General features: G+C 34.4%; 1 protein-coding gene across 3 annotated transcripts in view; it reads left to right on the top strand.

The window, feature by feature from the left end:
- The window catches only part of LOC149801768 (uncharacterized), a 274,626-nt gene extending 257,936 nt beyond the window's left edge, over window positions 1–16,690 (top strand). For all 3 annotated transcript variants that reach the window (XM_089956110.1, XM_089956109.1, XM_089956108.1), the window contains 3 exons: window positions 4,765–4,884; window positions 11,584–11,724; window positions 15,986–16,690. In XM_089956110.1, coding sequence (XP_089812236.1) covers window positions 4,765–4,884; window positions 11,584–11,724; window positions 15,986–16,057 — 333 coding nt within the window. In that variant the 3' untranslated portion in view covers window positions 16,058–16,690. The remainder of the gene's footprint in view (window positions 1–4,764; window positions 4,885–11,583; window positions 11,725–15,985) is intronic.
- Window positions 16,691–17,956: the final 1,266 nt, after the last annotated feature.

Raw genomic sequence — 17,956 nt, 5'->3', positions numbered from 1 at the left:
AACGGTAGATAGGACGTGGAAATTTTAATCAACACTATAAAATATCAAGTTTAAAAATAGTTCATACAATTTTTTACATTTTCTTTCCAAACGACGTTCCTAGTACACCGCAATTAACAATATGTAAGGAAATTTCGATCAATGAAAATGTCACGCTGAGTGGAGGCAGTACTTTAATAAATAAATACAAATTAAATAATTTTTTAATCAATTGAAATTTGTGTTCTAGTTCCATCTTTTAGTTCCTTTTAAGTGTAATTGTCATAAATGCAATGTGTCCTCTTGTAATTAAATGTAAAATACGTCAATCTACCATAACAGCTGAGCTATGTCAGCAAGCGTTTCTCTGAGAACCTAATTAAGTGCCGACCATGTTTTGATAACTGAATTGCAGAAGTATTTGTTGTATTGTTGCACTGAATTAAAAGCTGGCCTCCTTTGTATTATCACGTTAATATTGTCTTTTGAATTAAAAAAAAGGAGGTGTTATAAAAGAAAAGTTAAAAGGCACAAAAATCGGACTAACTTAAAATCTAGCGGCCTCAGACGTATGTCGGGTGAACTCACTTCATTTGATCAGTCGAACACTGTAATAAACGTTATTGTGTATGTAACAGAAACTACCTTAAATTAATTGACTCTTTCATAACTGTGATCAAAGATAACAAGGCAGCCAAGCGAAATGAATACTTCGTAAATTATCGAGCTTGGTTTCACAGATACGGACCATTGTGGGCAAGAGAATTCTTGAACTGGCATTTAGAGATATCCTCAGGGATGATAAGAAATTTCATTATTACTTCCAGTGAAATCACGACATTAACACTGTACTAATTGAACAATAAAAAAATTGAGTTTCGACGTAGACGTGTCACAAAATAAATGTCATGTGCTTTTGAAAAAAAGGAATCTTGTTTGGTGGTGTATCAACAGTTAGTCTAGTTCCCAAATTATGGACTACTGATTTGGCAAGATACTATAAAAACACCACTACGGGGACCAGACTCATCAAGAAAACAAAAAGCAGTGACGTAATACACAGATTTTTTGCGTACACATGATGGTTGTTCAAACCAGTTGGAATGATCTTTCATATTTGGATATTTTGAAAAATAAATGTTATTTAAACTGAATAATGAACAAATTCATTAGAAAAAGCGCATTATTAAAAATTATTATCGACGTGATTGTAAAATGAGGATTCAGTCATTAAATAGTCCAGTTCCCTAATGCCGTTCCCCACCCCCCCACAGTTTTCTCAATGTCAAAGCGATTTTTTTCTTCAATTTTTGGAGGTCCCTTGGTACACCGCGCCTCGCTTATAGTGCGATCTATGTTTGTGGACCCCGTTGTGCGCGAGTTATCGAGGGATAGGTATCTTCAGGATAAAATATATTTTTCATTCATATAAAAATTATCCAGAGAAGAAAGTAATTGTTTAATGTCCAGATATTTTCATTAATAATGATAATCATTATGCTTTTATGATCAGTTATTATGTACATAAATAGTATGTACTTGTCAAAATAAATACCTACAAAAAATACCTTAAAAAGCAATTAAAACTAATTTGCTTTAAGCAGCATATGCAGTTATGACCTTTATGTTTGGCTGATTCAAAAATTGCACATCAAACAAGCTAAAATGGTCTGGTCATGTGAGAACTGAGGACAATTTTATACTTGAAGACAGATCGATACTACAGGAACAGTAGATAATAGCTAATGAACAGTTTCTTGGCATGCAAAAAAAGTTTGAGCTGTCAGATCAGTAATGGTGATTGCAAGTTTAAATAAGTATCCCATGCAACTAACATCTAGACTGTGTTTAACTAAGAAATGGTTAAAGAATGAAAATGATGACAGAAATAGCAGATTGCCAGGAACCAAACCAAGCCAATTTGTGGCATGCACTTTAAGAGTTGAGCTGCCATTTTTAGCTGATGTTATGGTCCTGTGTCCATTATATGTCCTTTGTCATATGTCTTGCCATCAACAATTGCTTGTTAGCATTCCAGAGACCGCATTTCTGATTTGATTTCAATAAAACTTGGAATATGGGTATATCCTCAAAAGATTCAATAATAGGTGAGATCCTTGCATATTAAAAAGGTGATCTTGCACCTGACTTGTTAACCATGTATCCATTATGGAGGCCATATTTCTAGTTAACCATATATCCATTATAGAGACCATTTTATTTATCCTCTTTTATCAAAATTGGAATATATGCTTCTATCATTAAAATCTCAAATGAATGGGATCCATCCTTACTAATGAGGTGATCTTATATCTGATTGACCGACCTTGTTACCACTTTAGTGGCCATATTTCTAATCATGTTTTTTTTTTCAGACTTGGAATAAATGATCATCAAGATCACAGATAATAAGTGAGATGAACACATAATAATGACATGTTGTTGCATCTGATTGGCTGAACTTGTTACCACTCTGCAGACTTTAAAGCCCCACTGCCACTGTTATGTACAAAATGTTGTGTCTGGCAAATCAGCTGAGTAATACTGAATTTTGAAAGATATTTCCTTAACATTGGTGGATTCCATTAAAACTAGATCATATTGATGCCTCATCATATTATGAGCCATGTCATTTCTCTCTTGAACTGAGAAACCAGCCATTTTTCACATGTGTATGAATTCATCCAATCCACTTAACAAAAGCAGGCCTACCTCTCTTAATTCCCTTTCTAATCAATTTGTGTTCCACATGCAGATGTTGTTGTTATTAGGTTAGTCATTATTGGAATTTGTTGAATGAATCACACCACTGCTTTTGGAGCACTCCCAAAAAAGAACAGAATTACGAATTCATTGACTGAATTAAGGGGTAGCACCTCTTAATTCTACTCTTAAACTGAATATTTGAACATCCTTTAACACATTAACCCCTTGCGACGACTTTACGGGGCAGGAGGTAGTAGCCTACTGCCGAGCTCTGTAGCATCATGGTCATGCATGATACACTAAAGTGAATGGTATTATAGAAAGGTAGACAGATGTAGCTCTACAATGATACCAAATAATCTGGAATATCTAGTTGCACTACAAAATACAGATAGAAAAACCTCATTTTTTGGACCCGACTTTTTTTTATGCAAAATTCGCCCGTTGTCAGAATCCCAATTTGTGTCCGGATTTTAGACTTTTTGGTCTCAGATCTAAGGCAAACCGGTATGAACTGCAAACAGATAGATGAGCCTTTGCAAAAAGTAGGATAAGATGGGCATTTGGAATAAAGAGTGGTCTCCATAAAAAAATAATGGCTCCGTTTAGCAAAATAAAAAAATAAAAAAAATAAAAAAATTCCAACTTTTACCCTTCTGCTTATGCGCGAGTCAAATAGCCAATGAAAAATGATGTTTCTAACACAGCTAGGCAGTATGTTATTGAAAGATGACCGGGGATTTGGTGTTTTCGAGTCTATTCAGAAATAGCTTTCAAAATGTGTTTCGTACTCGATTTTCAGGCAAAAATGGCAAAAACCTCCAGGGGTTAATATGTTAAACCTAAAATCTTAATTATTTCAAAGAACAATTTATGTCATCTTTTTTTAACATATAATTTCCTTCCATCCATACTTTAGTTAGATTGATAAAATGATGAAGTTTATAATCAGCGATGACATTGGGGTCTTAAATATTGATACATGTCATGAAGACCTTGGATGGGTTCATTAGTGAACAAGATCTGTGCATATTAATGATATTATATTGCATCTGATTGGCTGAGTTTGTTACTATTCTGGAAGCCATATTTGTGATCGAGTTTTTATCAAACTTGGAATAAAATTGTTTCTATCTTCAAGATCTTGGACTGTGTCAGTAATGAGTTAGATCTGTGCATACTTATGAGGTCATCTTGTATGTAATTGGCTGAGTTTGTTACTATTTGGGAAACCATAATTCTAATCTATTTTTGTTTTTTTCTTCTGATTAGATGAGTTGTTACCACTCTTGAAGACATATTTTTGATCTTTTGCATTTATTATCATCAAGACCCTTGACTTAAAGTAAGAATGAGAGATTCTGCATATTAGTTAATGCCATTGTCTTTTTAAAAGAAAATTGTCAGAATATAGGAAAATGTGTAAAATCAACATAATACAAAGTTTAGGATATAGTTTATGTTGGATATGTTCTTCCAGTATGCCTTGAGCCAGTTTATTGAAATGGTCATCTGTCAAGTTAACTAAGTCGGGTGAGTGAGATCTGGTCCACTTGGACTTCTTGTTATTCACATAGAATCTCAACAGCCTGCATGTGTTAAGAAATATTGTAGCAAGACAAACTTTTCCATTTGTTGCAGATTTTTGCTTGTTCAGAACATTAGTATTATCTCACCTGCATTAACATATTTGTCATTTATCTGCCACTGTAGTGTATGTCAGCATCAGCAGCATTGGACTTATTCACATAGCATCTCAACAAATCACATCCGGCATTTGTTAAGGAATATTGTAGCAAGACAAACTTATCCATTTGTTGCAGATTTTTGCTTGTTCAGTACTTTATTATTGTCTCACCTGCATTAACATACTTGTCACTTATCTACCAATGGAGTCTGTGTCACCATCAGCAGCATTGTTTTGTTTTCAAGTTTTCACAAGTCAGATACATGGGGGATACATCAATAATTGATGCAGGTGAGATATGGTGGGAATACAGCAATAGTGGATGCAGGTGAGACACATGGTTCCACAGAACATGTTTAAAGAATTGAACTGAATATTTACAATGTTTACAGAATGTAAAGCATCAGACAGTGGTCAAGCTGACTGTGGTACCATGTCCCCCAGTGGTAGAGGTACTAATTAAGAGGCCAGATGTTAAGTATCAACTGGGATTCAGTGTACAGAATGGAGTGGTAATTTGCATGTTTTATATAGATATATCTGTTGTCAGATCAATAAGAATATTTTTTGTAACAAAATACTCAATAGTGGCTTTTACATAGGGTGTCAGCAATACCTAGACATTACAGTAATTGTAGTCCAGCAAAACATGTCCAGTGCTAACATCATCTGCTCAGCAATCCTGTCAGATCCAAACAATTTAATACCTGTAATTAACTTGTAATTGAAATACTTTTATTCACTCAGAATTACTGCCATTAATTCAAAATGTCAGTCCCAGTGGTGTTCAGTTAAGCAGGTTGATCGTATGAGTTCATTTCAGTCTCTTTTTAAGCACCAATTAACATGAGGATTTTATGAATTTTCAGCGAGAGCTCAGCATTTTGAATTATTTTGAAAAAGACATTCTGTAAAGTCTACATTTTATGGGTTAAAATTTGGAACAGGAGTTTTGAAAATAGACAGATTGAAGAAATGTGCTTTAGCACCAGTATGGTAGACTAATACACAGAATTCACTTTTGCTGTTAAAAAAAACATCTGGTGTATAACAAGAAATCAGAAAATGAGTGAAAAATGGAATCAGTGAGGAAAAGAAAAAGGAGGGTGCAGATAATTTGTGAGAAAAATTAATGCTAATGACTATGGTGGCGCTCACCAGATAATATGTACTTTTGAGAGAGTGATGTATGTAAGGTGAAGTAGTTCGCATTTAAAACATGCACAGTGGAGAGAATGTTTGCATACCTCTATGCTACATTAATGTAATGTGGATGATATTTCTTTTGGATATTGTACTTTTGGAAATTTTACATGATTTAAGCACACTGCTAACTAAAATGACTGCTCCCTTGTGTTAAAAAATCAGTCTGAATTAGTCTAAAGTACACTATACATAGCAGCTATTAAAATAGGGAAAATGAATTTTGCCAGACTAGACAATACCAGCTTCTGAAAGTGCAATGAATGAATTACCAAATATATAAAATGTAAAAAAAGTTATCGGCTCTTTTTTATACAATTGACCTCTGAAGTTCAGGAAGTGAAAATGACCAAGTAGAGCTAGCACTTTTTTGAAAGGTGCACATTTGAAGTAAGGCCAAGCTGTATACTCTATAACCCATAGTACACCCATCAATCATACACCAAAATAAAGGGAATTAAAGGTTCTTTGCATTATACCTAAGATATACAAGGTCTTTTTTAAATAGCCAGTATAACCAGTGAGGAAAGCCGGGGACATTCTTTTTCTTTAAATTCCTAACCCTATGCAAAATGCGAAACTGTATAGCGCCACCTATTGTTTTGGTCCAAAATATTGAAGGAATTAAAGGTTGTGGAATTTAAGGAATCGATTTATTCTCAGTAGACCATAATTGTTACAATTTAAATAAAACTGAACGTAATTTGTCCAAATTTAACAGATAGCATCTTAGCAAAAAGGTATTTTATGTATGTAGAAATGATGCAAATCTTACATCTAATATGACTTTACTAAAAAAGAGGAGTCTTCCAACAACTTCTCAACAAAAATCACTGAACAGAATTTTTCTAAATTTCACAGAAAGGTTTGTGGCATGAAGTGCTTTCATGTTGCTATAAATGATGCTGCTTGCATCCTCTAATATGGTCACTGTTACTGAAAATGGAAAACAGTTTTCACACCTTCTTAAAGACCAACAGAATCGGCCACATGTTATAGGTTACATCTTCTCATGAAGGCCTTCATTGTATTTTTAGATTATGCTGATTGGCCATTAAATATGCCATCATTTCTAACGTTGAACAACCTTCTTTTCAAAAACTGCTAAATGGAATATGAGCAAAGTTGTCAGGAAATATTTTGGTATAAATTATACAAATTTATGCTGATCTGCCATTATTAACCCTTTACCTCATAGAGTATATGGCTTTTTAGGCCTTCGATACACATGTAGCAAAGTTACACAGTGCAGTGCATTATAAATAGAACACCTGTTACCTATTCGACTCCATACACTTAGGGCCTGTCTGTTAACTGTTAAGCAATGTAGTGTATGTTACGTTTAATAGCAATTATAACCATTTTACATTTTTGGAACACATCTATTATATATGGAAAAATTTAAGAGTAATGTCTGATTGTTGTAGGTGTGTAATTTTTTATACTCGAAATTTTCAAGTTTTTTGTCGGCGTCTACATCACTAAGTCATCTGAATTTATTTATAAAAACTAATTGCTGCCTATAGCAATATCAGAGCCTTTACCTAAGTTATTGAATCTTTCGTAGTTGTGATTCTAACCGTGAAAACTTCGTAAGTACTGAATGAAGTCCGCAACCTCCATTTTGGGCATAAACAGTGACCATGTGATCTGATGTAATGGTCATTCGCAAAAATGAATGTAGTATCTAATAGGGGGTTTTCCCCGAAGGTGGTGCTTCAAAAACCCACTTAAAATGGCTGATGTTTACAGCAGGCGTCAAAAGGCGCTTTCATGCAAATGGAGTAGAGACATCTAAAGGCGCTTCCATGCGAATGGAGTAGAGGCATCCAAAGGCACTTGCACGAGGTAAAGGGTTAATAATAGACAAACCTTTTAATTACTTCTTAAATATATAACAAATTCTGAACAGAATTTGACCAGATTTGACAAATAATCCTGACATGATGGTCTTCAAAACAAAACTAATGTAATCCATCATCAAGGGTACCTGATGTTACTAAATATAAAATATTAGCAAACATCATAACTTGTATTTCTTGGTGACTGCCTTTATATTTAGATTTTCGCTAGATATAAGCCAGGTGAGAAAGCTCAGCCACAACTTGAACCTCACCATCACAGTCAAATGCAGATATCAGCATATGTGTACCTCATGAACAAACTTATCAAATTATTTAAATTTTGCATGTCTTTTTGATGCCTTGTTGCATTAATTGATTCCTCTGTTTTATTGCTTGTGTTCCTTTCCAAGAAACACCTAAAGCAAGTTATGGTTTTCATGGAGCATACAGTAGTTGGAAGAAAGATATTGCAGTCACTTTTCCAACAGCATTGGGAGCAATGGTGACCTCAAAAGCCTGTCAGTGTTTTGAGTGAGGTTTCCTAAATCACTTCATAGATTCTAATCAGCTTTGACATGAATCATATTGAAGTAAAATAGTTCACTCAAAGACACACTTACATGCCACATTTATCTTGGGGTCAGGGTCCCAGTCATAGAAAATTTGCAGTAAGAAATTTGGTTAAAAGTAATTTGCCCCTTTTACCTTCAAGTCAGAGTGACAATCATGAAAAATGTATGCTAAGGTTTTGATTGAACATTCAGTATTTCACCTGTCTATAATGCTAAGTGAGTTTTTGGTATGTCCCTGTGTTCTTCATGCTTCAGAATATATGCTTGTGTCATCAAGATAAACATCAACAAGTTCAGTAATGACCTAGATCCATGCATAAAAATGAGGTGATCTTGCATCTGATTGTCTTATTTTGTTACCATTCTGGAAGCACATTTCTGATCCGATTTTGATCAAGTTTGGAATATTTTCTTGTATCATCAAAAAAGATCATGGACAAGTGTTGAGTGAAATGTACACATTTTAATGAGTAATTTTACATTCAGTTAGCTTAGCATGTTACCACTCTGGAAGTTTCTGATCCAGTTTTGATCTAATTTGAAATATCAAAATATATCAAGATCTTGGATGGGTTCAATAATGAGTGAGATTTGCACATGTTGGTGTAATCTTGTATCCGATTGGCTGGGCGTTTTACCACCCTTTTGGTCATTTTTAAGATCTGAATTTGACCTAACTTGGACATATGTTTATATTGTCAAGCTCTTGGAAAATTTTGATAATGAGCTTGATCTATGCGTATTAATAAGAAGATCTTGCATCTGTTTGCCTGAGAATTTTATCACTCATGGAGCCATAATTAGGATAATATTTTTGCTTGTATCATCAAGATATATGTTTTAAAAAAATGGTATGACCAAGATCTATGAATATTAATAAGGTCATCTTGCATATAATTGGCCAAGCCTCATATATTTTGTGAGACTGTCCAGATTTTAATAAAACTTGGTAATAGGCTGATATTGTTAAAATGCTGGATGAATTTTAATAAGACTTAAGAGTTGGTTTTGTATATGATATGGAGATAAAAAAAATTTTGACCATTCTATAAACTCATTTTTTGATGGGGTTTTCATCCGATTTGGTAAAGATCTTAGTTGAGTATGATTAGGATTGACATTTATGCATGCAAATGATGTAATCTTGCATCTGGATGTATGTGCTTGTCAAAACTCTGGCAACCATATTTCTGATCAGATTGTGATCAAACTTGGTAAAAAGTCTTAAGTTATCAAGGTGTTGAATGAGTTTTTTGAACAAGCTCTCAACACACACTATTGAAATTAAGCTGTCAATTTTTTTTAAAAACTTCTACCACATACCCATTGATTCTTATGATCTGTTAACCCAGGCACCTCTCAGATGGAAATTGTATTAAATGTGTACAAACCTGGAGTAAAGTCACCATTTTGTTTAAAATTCACAGTATCCAATAAATATCACTACCTTATGTCATCTGGTACAAAGTCCAAGAATTCAAGAAATCCTTCCATTGTCATCTAGTAAATAGTCATGGTATCATCATCATAAATATCATCTGAATGTCATATGCAGATGCTTATTTAGAGACTGAGTTTGATCTTTTGATAAATAACACTTTGATCATTCAGTTTGTGAAATCCATTCAAGGCTGCAAATGCACGTCTGTTGAGCAACAAGATCAAATAACCACCCTCTGTTATTTGCCACTGTACCAAACTCGTGGCTCAAATCAAAGAGTTGTCACGTGTGAAAACAAGTTATGGGATTAAGGTCAGTTATTTGCTGCAGAGGTAGACCTCTGCTTGGCACTGAAAAAGTACATGTATTTGTGGCTCAATCAAATGGATTGTCAACTATAAAACAAAGTGAGTGCAGCCTTTACAAGCACCAGCATAAAACTTTTAAACAGTGAACGGGTACCCTATGGCTAATTTTATTATGCAGGTTATTATCAAAGGGCGGGTACCCTATGACTCATTTTATTACGCAGGTCATCATCAAAGGGCCGCTACCCTATGACTCATTTTATTATGCAGGTTATTATCAAAGGGCAGGTACCCTATGACTCATTTTATTACGCAGATTATTATCAAAGGGCAGGTACCGTATGACTCATTTTATTATGCAGGTCATCATCAAAGGGCGGCTACCCTATGACTCGTTTTATTACGCAGGTTATTATCAAAGAGTGGGTACCCTATGACTCATTTTATTACGCAGGTTATTATCAAAGGGCGAGTACCCAAGTACCTAGATACCTGTTGGCATCTTAATTAAAATAATCTTGTATCTGCTTGGCTAAACTTGTTAACACTCTGGAGACTGAAATCCAATCAGATTTGCCAAACTTTGTTTAATTAGCTTTTATTGTCATTGTCAGTGACAGATTCTATAATAATTGCAATTGGTACATCTCAGTGAAATGCTTTGCTTCAGATTGACTGTGCTTATTGTCTCTCTAAATATAAAACTTGGTAAATTGGTTTATATCAAGAATGATTTTGGAGGACTTCAATTATAAGCAAAATCTATGCATATTAATTATACCTTTAGAAATAAATATTTACAGGATATAGAATATTTGCCAAAGTCACAGTCATGAAAGAGATGCATTAGGATTTTAGTTACATTTCTTCATTTTCTTATCTTTCCTAAACTCTTGGATGGATTTTCTTCCTACTTTGGATGAATCATTATGAACCTTAGACCTTAGAACTTTTAACTTCAGAGTCAGCGTTATACATTGTGAAGCAATGCTTTGATGCAAGATCTGATCTTGTTGTTTTTATACAATCACCATATGGCAGAGCATGTTATGTTATAATGTTTTATGTCTATTCATCTGTCTATTAACAATTTTGTTTCTACATAATAACTCAAGTTGTCAATCGTCTTCATTTACACAATTTTATGGATGGATTGCAATTGGGGTAAGGAAGAACGCTAGTTCAAGTTCAGTTTGACTGAAAGAAAATAAAAGTGTTTCTGCACAATAACTTTAATATTACATTACATACCTCCACCAGACTTTGTGGATGGCTTGTACATGAAGTAAGAAAGAATCCTATTGATTTGGGGGTCAAAATGTAAAAGGCAAAGGTAACTTGAAATTGGTTTCTGTGCAGTAACATTAGTTCTGTATCACAGACTTGGATACACACTGTGGATGACTAACACTTGGGGAAGAAAGAAGCCTATTGATTCTGGATTTGGTATGTTGAGGTCAAGGTCACTGAATGAATGAAGAAAAATGGTTCCTGCTAAAATTTTTCGTTATCAACGGCCAAGTGTTTAATATGCTGTTTATGAAACTCATTTTAGTACAGTCAGCACATGATTGTGTTAGATAGTTCATTCATAGCCTGATGTTGCCTCTGCCATTTAGCATGAAGAATAAACTTTGAGATGTACTATGAGAACCTATGTTAGTGCAGAATAGTTTGAGAATTTTGATGCATCTCTAAAGAGCAGGGTTATGTTAATTTTTAATCAGAAAAATAAGGTAGAAGCAAGGATATAAGGATATTCTCCTTTGCCCAAGATTTTTTGGCCATACAAGATGTATTTTTAGTCTGAAAAAGTTTTCATTAATTTTTTGTCTTATTTTAGATCTGCAGTTTACTACGTGGTGGTATAGCTGAAAGAGGTGGTGTCCGTGTTGGACACAGAATTATAGAAATTAATAACCAGAGTGTGGTTGCTGTTCCTCATGAAAAAATTGTGTCATTATTAGCTAACTCTGTTGGAGAGGTGAGCATATTTAATGTCTTTTTTGTGATGCCTATGGTAATAATATGTGTAGCACATCTGCACAATCCCAGCTATATAGTGCTGAACAAAAGCCAGGTAGCAAAGGTAGTGAAATATAAACATTTGTTTTAAAATTCCCCAAGAAGACAAACTTATCCAGTCAAAGTAAATCTGCACCATGAGACCAAAGATACAAGGTGGAAATGTTGTGGAAACTCAGAAAAAAGGAATACAAAATTCCAAGCCATCATTGCATATATTGGATATTGTTGTACATTGTTTAAAAAAGCACACGATTAAAGAAAATAAGAGAGTATCATGAAAAAAAAATTTTTTCAACTTTAAATTCTTGTTTCTCTATTAAGAAATTTTGGGACACGATCCACAAAATAAATGGAAAGGGAAAACAGAATTCTTTCCGACATCTGAAACTAAACAACAAGAATTTCAATTCCAAACATGACATAGTTAATATACTTCCTGATAGTTTCTCTAAAAATTCCTCATTGTCTAATTATTCAGAAGCCTCCAAAGGTTAAAATATCAAAAAGAAAAGACACAGCTGAAATTTACATCGAAAGTTACAATCAACCGTTTTCACTGTTTATGGAATCTTGGAATAAGGCCTATAATACATCTGCTGGGCCTGACAAAATACATTTCCAGTTTTTGAAACACCTACCAGAACCATCATTAACAGTTCTTCTGGAAATCTTCAATGATTTATGGATTGCTGGTAACATACCAAAAACTTGGAAAAAAGCAACAGTAATACCAGTTCCCAAACCATGTAAAGATAGCGCAGATCCTAACAACTATCGACCCATTGCTCAGATGAGCTGTGTGTGCAAAACAATGGAACAAATGATCAATTCTCAGCTTGTTTCATACTTGGAAATTAACAATTTAATATCTTCTTTCCAAAGTGGCTTTCGTTTTGGCTCTAGCACCAATGATCATCTGGTTAGACTGGAAAAATTTATTTGCGACGCATCTATCAAGAAGGAACATTTATTAGTGGTTTTCTTTGATTTAGAAAAGGCCTGTGATACAACATGGAAGTACGGGATACTAAATGACCTGCATGGTCTGGGTCTAAAAGTCTGTCTGCCTTCTTTCATATCAAATTTTCTCACAGACAGAGAATTCAAGGTACAAGTGGGGTCCACCCTCTCTGATATGCACAAGCAAGAGATGGGTGTGCCCAAGGTCAGTATTTTATCTATGATGCTTTTCAACATCAAAATCAAAATCAATAGCATCACCAATTGTTTGGCTCCTGGTGTGGATTGCTCCTTGTACAATGATGACTTTCTAATATGTTATCGATCAAAGCACATGCAAACAACCGAAAGACAACTACAGCAAAATATAAACAAGATTCAAAATTGGGCTAGTACTAATGGTTTCAAATTCTTGAAATCAAAAATGGTATGTATGCATTTCTGTTAGTTATGAAGACATCGTGATGAACCTAAACTCGCGCTGGATGGAATTCCACACCTAAAGAACTTGAAAGCTAAATGCTTGAAATCTCTAGATCTACTTAAAGTAGTAGCGCACACTGACTGGGGTGCTGATAGAAAAGTGATCTGCAATTTATATAGAACGTTGATTCGCTCCAAACTGGACTATGGTTACATTGTTTATGGTTCAGCTAGGAAGTCATTTTAAGATGTTTGACCCAATTCATCATCAAGGAATAAGACTCGCTCTAGGAGCATTTAAGACATCCCCATGTGAAAGCCTTCTCGCGGAAGCGAATGAACCACCCATATCACATCATAGAGAAATGCTTTCCGCACAGTATGCTCTCATTTTAAAATCAAACCCTCAGAACCCTGCTTTTTAGGCCGTTTTTCAACTCAATTACAAAACCTTATACAAAAATAAACCAAACGCCATACCTTCCTTTGGCATTAGAATATCATCCAGCATTGACAGTACCAAAATTGATCTTTCTAAAATTCAGAAAACGTTTGTCTCCAGAACACCTACCTGGCTGCTTACACAACCAAAAGTACTTTTTATGCTACACAATGGAAAGGGGGCCCCAAGTGATCTAAAGCACTCTTCATAACGGATCACTGCCATCTCACCTCTGTCTGCATGGGCTTGAGTCTCGGATTCAGCCAATGTGGGTATGTGAGAAAGCTTGCCAGCAGCTTCTCATGGGTCGTTGGTTCTTTCCGGGGTTTTCCCGGGTTCTTCCTCCACCATTAATATTGGCCGCCATGTATAGCCTATCGTGTGCTGAAAAATGGCATTAAACCCTACAACAACAACAACACAATGAAAAAAATATGAGACAAACCCTTCCATCTTCCATAACTCTTATCATGAACTCCTCACCAAATTTAAAAACTACACAAGAATTTATACTGGCAGTTCAAAGGATAAGGAAAAGGCTGCTGCAGCCTATGTTAGTGGAAAACACACAATGCAAATTTGCTTACCAAATGGTACATCAATTTTTTTAGCTGAAATCAGAGCAATAGACCTCACTAAATAGCAAAACAGTGCTGGTGCGCCATAAAAATACAATCATACATACATACATACATGCATTGTTTAATCATCAAAGTCACTCATTAGTTGACATAATTTTCTCCTAGATGAGATTGCATTAAAGAGTGCCCCTGTTGTATGGTGGTCCTTCCAATAAGGCCAGCATTTTAGTATAGAATGGGATCATAAAAAGGTTGGCAGCTGGAAATGACATGTAAATTGTTGATTTCTAAATTCAACACATTTACATTTGTTACAAAATCCTATTAAAGTATTCAACTTGAATCCGTACAAAGATAAGTTATCTAATTATACTTACTTATCTGTGTCATTGTGGCAGTCATATTTGAACTCAGATCGGTAGCATTTTCATTCAAGACTAACCAGTTATCATAATTAGTCTTCTGCTGATAACACTATGTCGATATGACTTTTCATTTCGGAGGAGTAGCAGTAACCATATTTTCAAGATTGTGGCTATACTGGATGTCAGACAGGCAACCTTTTCATTTAGTACCAACTATGACATCATACAACATCTTCTGGTGAAAACCCAGTATGGTTATATGAAGCCATATTATTGACAGTGCCCTGCCATTCTTGTGCTAAATTGTAGCAATCAATTGATTATTGGTTGAAAGGGTGTCACTGTGCATACAAAACCTTTTTAAGTTTTGTATTTTTATTAAATACTCAAAAAAGCACATTGAACCTGTGACCCATGGTGAGAAAATGAGATAGAGAATGATAATTACAGCCAAATGTTTGTCCACTGATTTAATTGACAAGGTTTTCAGCTGGTTTTGCACTGTGTTGATGATCATGTACAACTGTTTTAAATAACATTGATATGAATTTGTCATAAAATGCATATGATTTTTAAAGGAAGATGTAAAATATTTACCAAATATGGTGGCCACAACAGCCAGTTTGAAGATATTGTATAGCGTAAAACCAGTAGAGATGGTTTCCACATTCTGCAAGCAAACAGAAGAATTGCTGGGAGTTCTTTTCAGACATTAGAGTGTCAATTCCTTCCATAAACTCGTTTTGTCTTCCCTGTCAATGTTTTGCAACAACTTATTCCTTTGATGGCAACTATTAACACTTTTAATCAGATTTGCAGCTTTTAAATCAAATGTTGTGTTTACAAAGTAAGTGATCTACTCACCTTATGAACTAGTCAGTGTCTGGTACCCTGTCCCATAGATATTTCATCTCACTATGTGCTGGAAGCCAAACGGATATCACATCATTTTTACATCACACTAACTTGTGCTGAAAAATACTGTGCTTCAGAGCTGTTAGTTTCTGTGATTTTGAATCTCAGCAGTAATAGTAATCAGTAGTTATCAAAGTAACTTCACGCAATATCCATCATCATTTGTTTATATGTATTTGCAAAATAAATTATACTGAGCATTGTTTATTAGCTAACTACAGTATCAGCTGACAGTGTTGAAAAAAACAGATTTTGGACAATTTACTGAGATGTCTGGTTAAAAATGATTGAGTTAATTTGTACTAGAATGGCTCAATTGTGACCAAAATATGTGTTCTGGGTGTAAGTAATGTTGATTTATTTATGGAGCTGGTTCAGGGAAGTTAAGAGTGACTTCTTTAAAAATAGTAAATCAGGTGATTTTACGGCAAAAGAAATCCTACTCGCCCAGAAATGAACTAAACTGTGTTGCATTCCATGTCTACATTTGGGAGAATAAAAAGTTCAGGCACCTTTTTCTTTATTTTTCAGATTCATATGAAGACCATGCCTACTTCCATATTTCGGTTGCTTACTGGTCAAGAAACACCTCACTTCTTATAGTATTTGTTTCATTTTTACTTATGATTGTCTCAGGTCTGATTTACTTTCACATACAGACTGCCTTTCTGACATATCACTACAAGTCTGATAGGACCTTAAAACATCAAACATTCCTGAAGTTGAGTTTCAAGTAGAGACTGCCAGTGACACATAGAACTTTTGGGGTCACTGAATATATTACCTGAGCAATTTGAGCACTTTAAAACAAAGTGATTTGAGTCACTGGAATACCTGGGAGGAAATAATGTTTTGGTATGGAGAGTCTCTGAAAAGCTATCTAACTCGTGAGGATGCATTTAAAGCAGAATGATCTGTATCACCTGGGTACTTGGTGTTGAGGAAGGGGATTGTAGGAGCATAAGCAATTGTATGCCTTCTCAACAAAATGCTTTTAATGCAATTCCAATTTAATAGTCTTATTTCTATTTTTTGTCCTTCATAATGTTCCTTATTAAAGAGAGAATACTGAATATTGATATAATTTAATTATCATGCTGATATTCAAATAATCTTTTAAACAAAAGCCTTGGAGTAACCATGCTTATATTACCTTATTGCATGTCACAGTGGACCAAAACAGTAAAAGCTGAAGTTCCACATTGATAACATCAATGAAAGAAAATTATTTCAGTAGTCAACATTGTTTCTATTTTTTTCTATCAGCCACTTTATGCATCTGAGTCCCCAAAGCATTTGGCTTAGTTCCTTATCACTCCTGTAAGTCAGCTAAATGATAGTTAATCACTTGATAAATATTTGCCCTAGCAAGATACACACAAAGCAGTAGAATTTAAATAAACATTATGCACTGTATTTTTATACCCTTCTACAACAGTTGTAGAGGCATATAGAGTCCATCCATCCTTCACACCTTGGTTAAGTTGTGTGTTTAGGCCATTTGAAGGCATGATGAACACAATTCTGGTTCAACTATAAAGAAGCCCTAGATATCATTAAATGTTAGAAGCTAATATTATCTATTAGTTTCAGTAAATGAAAGAAATTATCTCGGTAGTCAATATTGTCTGGTTGTTATTATGTCAGTCTCTTTATACATCTGACTTACCAGAATATTTTGACATAATTTATGTGCATCTGTTGGTGCATATGACCAAATACACAGAACCAGTCTTTTTATACATGCAAGTTTATCATTTGTATATATGATATTAAATAGTTGTATTTAAACCTTAACAGTATCATGGATGGAGTGTTTTAGATTGCACTTGCTTGAAACAGTTGAATGGTTGAATGCATTGTTTACTATTTTGTATGGGTAGTACAATAACTGAAAGTGTGTGTGGGTTCTGAAAAGATATTGTTTCAGATAACGTTGGTTAATGGCATGAATTCCAGTTCTTTATTTTCTTTCTCAAGCAGTTCATTTTCATTTCAGTGGGTAAATAGATCACTGAAATGAAATGATCTGCTTACCTACATTCAAATATGGTGAAGCCTTTGGACGTTAAAATGTATTAAAACTGGTAAGACACACATATCTAATTACACCTCTCCCTCAATAACTTGGAGCAAAGGGGTCCATAAACATTAACTGCAGCATAAACAAAGGTACAAGATAACAAGAGAAACAACTTTGGTTAGGTTGCTAGATCCTTAGAAGTCAAAAATATTAATAACATAATGAGAAGAAGAAAAAAAACAGTTGACGTGCAATGCACAAAAATCTGTTTGGGGAGACCACCCCTTCTGCCAACAAAAAGAGACAGCTGATCTCTCATAACAAGATGATCAGTTTTCAAAGTCAAAAATCAACTGGGCTTAAATGAAATATATCCACAATTACAGTACATGTGTTTTATTTGTTATTGATATTTTTTGTTAAAATATTGCAATAATTTCATCTCAGAATTATTTTATATGGCAATAAAAATTGCCATA

Source organism: Sinohyriopsis cumingii, chromosome 4, assembly GCF_028554795.1.
Source record: "Sinohyriopsis cumingii isolate HCF-2022 chromosome 4, ASM2855479v2, whole genome shotgun sequence".
NCBI classification, from domain to species: domain Eukaryota; kingdom Metazoa; phylum Mollusca; class Bivalvia; order Unionida; family Unionidae; genus Sinohyriopsis; species Sinohyriopsis cumingii.
The sequence above is the reverse complement of the archived record's forward strand: the minus strand, read 5'-3'. Positions and strand labels throughout refer to the sequence as shown.